This window comes from Lactuca virosa, chromosome 1, assembly GCF_052849685.1.
Source record: "Lactuca virosa cultivar CGN04683 chromosome 1, Lactuca_virosa_CGN04683_v6, whole genome shotgun sequence".
In the NCBI taxonomy this organism is placed as follows: domain Eukaryota; kingdom Viridiplantae; phylum Streptophyta; class Magnoliopsida; order Asterales; family Asteraceae; genus Lactuca; species Lactuca virosa.
In genome coordinates this window covers 1161917-1167208 of record NC_136426.1, presented here as the reverse complement: position 1 = coordinate 1167208, position 5292 = coordinate 1161917, and the positions used below count along the sequence as shown (strand labels likewise).

Here is a 5292-nt window from a genome sequence, read left to right as displayed (position 1 = left end):
AAATGAAGTGGAAAGAAATGGAATGACCATTTTCCCTCCTAACGTTGAAAAAACAATTATTTAGTTGGTGTCCATAGTTTTCATACAAGTCTTTTATAAATATGCCTTGAGTCGTAGATTCCCCTCAACTATTGGACACAGCAAAAGAAAAGTTATTAAAAAAAAATGAAACACAAAAAGAAATTCCACAACATATGAATATTGAATAAAAACATAAAACCTAAAAATTAAAAAAGCCCAGCCTCGTAAAAATTTGCACGGTTAAAACCCGGTCCAGAAATGTGACCCGTTTACACAAACCATTCCTGGCGGGCCTCGACATAAATCAAATCCATACACAGAGACCTGATTTTCATTTTAAATGTCATCTTAACGGCATTACCCGACCCACCATAAATCGGATCCATAATACAGCTACATTTGTGGACTGAAACACTAACAAAGAATTTAAATTCTCTAAGTATTATACAATGCTACAGATAAGGCAGCTAACCATAAATAAATAAATAAATAAAAAGTTGCTACATAGAAAGAAGAAAAAGGTCTGATTTTTTTAAAACTAAGAGAAGTATCTACTAGGTTGCAATCTGGTGACCGATTAAGTCAAAGCCCACAAGCAAAAACGACAATCCCTGAAAGAGCAAGAAGTAGAAATGGATTCCCTGAGCAGATAAAAGACTTCGAGCAGAAGCTGTGAGCAGAAGAAAAGCCAGCATCAACTCCTTTGTATATATCCTGTTGACATGAACATGGAGATGCTGCTTCTTGTTGGAGTCTTGTTGTGATACACAATTAGCATTAGCATTATTAGGGTTTAATGAGAGGAGATCGCCTTGTGAGGAGCGGCCGGATTTCTTGGTGACCACCCACTCATAGGCACTGCCTAGCTGGAAAAGGCCTGAGATCATGGCGTTGAATTTGGTTACAGACATTGTGTTTTCAAAAAGAAGGTAAGGGACGAGAAAGGGAAAAGATTTTGGAGATGGGAGGATGTTGAGAAACGACATGGTGGCCGGGATGTAACACACAACCCATGCAGGGAGAGTAGCCTCCGGCACAAACATTGTCATTGGCAGAATCACGCAGAAAAGGGTAAATGAGTAAAATGGTAGGATCAGTTTTCTTAACAGGAAGAACAGGAATATCATGTTTGCTTTCTTCCAGATGCTAATCTGCAAACAACCAAAACTCATATATATATATATATATATATATATATATATATATATATATATATATATATATATATATATATATATTTAAGAAAGAAATAGGCTGTTATTATACCTTTGATTTTATGATGTCGGGCAGGCAGAGTCTAAACAACTGCATTGGCCCAGAATGCCATCTGTGTTGTTGCTTCCTATAAGCCTCATAGGATTCAGGCAATTCGCATTGGCACTGATAAAAATTAAAAAAAAAAACAGCACAGTTTCTTTTATTATATATATATATATATATATATATATATATATATATATATATATATATATATAAAGATAAATATGAATTAGAGTATAATTTAGTTGGCAAAGCAGCACGCACCTCCACATCATTGAGAAATATCATTTTCCATCCGTGAAGATGAGCTCTAACAGCAATGTCCATGTCCTCCACTGTGGTCCGCTCCAACCACCCGCCGGAATCCTCCAAAGCCTTAATCCTCCAGACTCCTGCAGTCCCATTGAACCCAAAGAAGTTGAAGAAAATCCCATTCACTTGCTGCTCCACTTCAAAATGGAAAGCTAAATTAACATGTTGCATCCTTGTTAGCAGATTCTCATCCTTGTTTACAAATGACCACCGAGCTTGTACCAATCCCAATTCCTCATTATCCTATCATCACTTCATTACAATTATATAATGATATACTCATATTCATAATCTTTTTAACATATAAAATAAAACACAAAGTAGCTTAAAACACCTTGAAATGGGCAACTGTTTTCCTGAGGAAGTCGGGTGTGGGTTGAAAATCAGCATCAAAGATTGCAACAAATTCATAATCTTTAACATAACTACAATTCATAGCAGACTTGAGATTACCGGCTTTATACCCATCTCTAATCACTCTGTGCCTGTAAACAATATTTGCACCTTCCCTTTTCCATTTATCAACCTCATCTTTGATCATCAATTGGGTTGTCGGGTCATCAGAATCATCCAAAACTTGTATTAAAATCTTTGATTTCGGCCACTTTAAATTACACACAGCCCCAATTGATTGCTGATACACCTGGTTAATATCCAAGTTTTATTCAGAAACACAAACAAATTTTGCCAAATGGGTGGATATTTCAAATCCAATCCATACACGTAAAAAGCTAAATAAGTAAATGCGATTTTGAGGTTTAAAGAATGCCAAAAAGATTCAAGGCTTTTACGTACAGATAAATTTTCTTCTGTACTACGTTTATAATGTCATTGTCAAGTTTCAACAACACGAAGATGGAAATAATTCGACTGCTGCATAAATTAACAACCCGGAAAATGTAGAATTCTACAGATAGTTAATAGTTTACCTCTCTTTCATTACACATGGGGATCTGAACAAGAACCATTGGGAAAAACCCATCATTATCACCGGATTCCAGATCAGGTAGTGTCTGCTTAGGGACTGGTTTGATCTTCTTGAAACGGATCCAAAAACAACCCAAACAGAGCACTAATCTATCCAAACTCTGTATTAAAAACAGATAGATACAAGCATTTGCCAAAAACTGGAGCGGTGGAGCAAGATACTCGACCCGAAACAAAACCCATCTCGAATATATTGAATCAAAGAAACCCTTAAAGGCAAAGGGGTTGGTTAATGTATACAAATACTGTAAATGAAGATCCGGGGCTCTGAAATGCCAACCTTTATAATAAGCAGCTACCTCAAACCCTAGTAGTAAAATGGAAACCCAAAGGAACAGCTTTATACAAGAATAGAAACGTGTGGAAGTTCTAACGGTTTTTTCAGTGTCGGTGTGGCCGGAGGACAGACGGCGGCGGACGGCGGAGGCGAGAAAGAGTGTAGCTGGGGCAATGGAGCTGATGCAGCCAGCGGCACGGTGGGCTTTAAGAAGTAGAACCCATGTTAGCTGCTTGGCGTTCTTGTTACGTCCACGTCCTTCTGATACGCCGTCGTTTAGGAAATCGTCCTCCGATGGACCTTCAAGCTCCACCATTGACCAGTTGTTTGGGTTTTCCATCTTCACCACCACCGGAGTACCCCTGTGCGTTTCTTTCCTCCACCAATCAAACGACGACGGTGCCATGTTTTCGTCCGATTATGGTCAAAAGCTCTAGAGGTTTGGAAGCAAAGAATCAAAGATGGAAGATCAAAGAATAAATATTCATAGCAGCATTGCGTTGTGAGTTTGTAAATTTGAACAGATGAGGTGTTTTCCTCAATCTCTGTGCAATTTTAGATTTGGAGAGAGAGAGAGAGAGATGAGAGAGAGTGAAGCGGTGATAGTACTAGACTATATAAAGTTGGAATTGGAAGAAGATGAGTCCAAAGGTTCCTTCATTTGATTTACAGCTTGCAATTGGAAACGGTAATTTTAAAAGAATGAAAAATGAAAAAAGCAGATAGATTGTGGTAACAGCTCGGCCTCGACGCGTTTTTGATTTAGTCATCATCATGATCGATCCATGGATCATGATGCTCGTTACTAACATTCATAAACACCAGAATTATTCTTACTCTTATTACAAACAAAACTAAATTTCTTCTTAAAATAACTACAACAAAAATCTCCTTTTATCTCTCTTTCCAAAATGGAATAAGAAAAATATACGGAACCCTATTTACTAAATCTTTTATAAGTTAAATAATAATCTATCTTAAATTAAATATAATTAAAGTCCCCCGACAAGGATCCGTATTTTCAAAGCTTTTTTATATTTTTTACCCACAAAGTTTTTATATTAATGCTAGACAATACCTGCTTTTCCCAATTTCATGTCAAATAAAAAAAAAAAGGATAATGACTTAAAAGGGTAATATATTTTTTGATTTGTACACATTTGCTCACTGAGTTTATTTTTTGTTCACATTTACCCCTTCAACTTGTTAAACTGTACACATTCAGTCCTTATGACCGATTTTTTCAGGTTAACCGGTAAAAATGTCTTAATAGAGTGCTATATTTCTCATTTTGTACACATTAAGTCCTTAATATTTTTGTACACATTTAGTCCTTAATTTTTTTTGTTGCAAAATAATTTATTTATTTATTGTACTCATTAAATACTTATGAATGTTTTCTTTAAGTTTTTCTCACAACATCTTACATGGAACAATCATTAACAAGGTGTTTTAGGCTTTTGATGCTTATGTCCATCGCGATCTCGACTACTTGGTTGCTTAGTCATGTGTTTTGAACGTCATAACTTTTTCATATTATCTCGGATTTTAACGATCTTTATATCTATGCATTTGTATTTTAGTCTGCTACAACTTTCGTTTAGATTACTCCCATTAAAAAGTAATATATTTTTTAATTACGATCTTTATATCCATACGTTTTTTATGAATGCATGTATGGATGTTTTTTTTATAAAATTGTAAGTAAAAACATATTATATTTTAACGGGAGTAATCTTAACGAAAGTTATAGCAGACTTAAAAAACGAACATGTAGATATAAAGATCGTTAAAATCAGATATCGTATGAAGAAGTTACGACGTTCGGAATACAAAACCTAAGCCAAACCACAAGACCTATGCAACCAAGCAATCGAGACCGCGATGGACATAAGCATCAACAGCCCCAAACACCTCATCAATCAGGGACGGACGCAGGATTTGGTAGTAGGTGTTGCCGGTCCGTAGAAAAAAGAAAAAAATATATCGAAAAATTTACACTGCGTACAGAAAAAGCAGGGGTTGTCGGTGCCACTGCGGGCATCCAAAGAGAACCGTCCCTGTCATCAATGATAGTCTCATGTTAGATGTCGTGAGAAAAACCCTAAATAAATCATTCATAAGTACTGAATTGGTACAAAAAACAAAAAATGACTTATTTTGAAACAAAAAAAATATTAATGACTAAATGTGTACAAAAATATTAAGGACTAAATGTGTACAAAATGAGAAATATATTACCCTAATAAGTCATTTTTCCCAGCTAACATGGAGTAACCGGTCATAAGGACTGAATGTGTACAGTTTAACAAGTTGAAGGGGTAAATGTGGACGAAAAAAAAACCCAGTGACCAAATGTGTACAAATCGAAAAATATATTACCCTTTTAAGTCATTATCCCATAAAAAAAAGCAATGTTTCATTCGAAATGCTAG

The 5292-nt window shown here is 35.6% G+C and overlaps 1 protein-coding gene across 1 annotated transcript; it reads right to left on the bottom strand.

Annotated features, from left to right (window-relative positions):
• Positions 1 to 419: 419 nt before the first annotated feature.
• On the bottom strand, positions 420 to 3562 carry LOC145131577 (putative xyloglucan glycosyltransferase 12). The gene is made up of 5 exons (XM_079066251.1): positions 2523 to 3562; positions 1928 to 2236; positions 1546 to 1836; positions 1288 to 1401; positions 420 to 1172 (listed from the first exon to the last, which is right to left on the bottom strand). Exons 1-5 carry the CDS (start codon positions 3261 to 3263, stop codon positions 576 to 578), a joined length of 2052 nt encoding a protein of 683 aa, XP_078922377.1. The 5' UTR covers positions 3264 to 3562; the 3' UTR covers positions 420 to 575.
• Between the last annotated feature and the right edge of the window lie 1730 nt (positions 3563 to 5292).

What these genes read in the sequence shown, in the direction of transcription:
- LOC145131577 (XM_079066251.1), bottom strand. Translation starts at nt 3,263, where the DNA reads ATGGCACCGTCGTCGTTTGATTGGTGGAGGAAAGAAACGCACAGGGGT. An exon ending in AAACAGTTGCCCATTTCAAG is followed by an intron (nt 1,837 to 1,927) that starts GTGTTTTAAGCT and finishes AAGTGATGATAG; the next exon opens with GATAATGAGGAATTGGGATT. An exon ending in CCGACATCATAAAATCAAAG is followed by an intron (nt 1,173 to 1,287) that starts GTATAATAACAG and finishes GGTTGTTTGCAG; the next exon opens with ATTAGCATCTGGAAGAAAGC.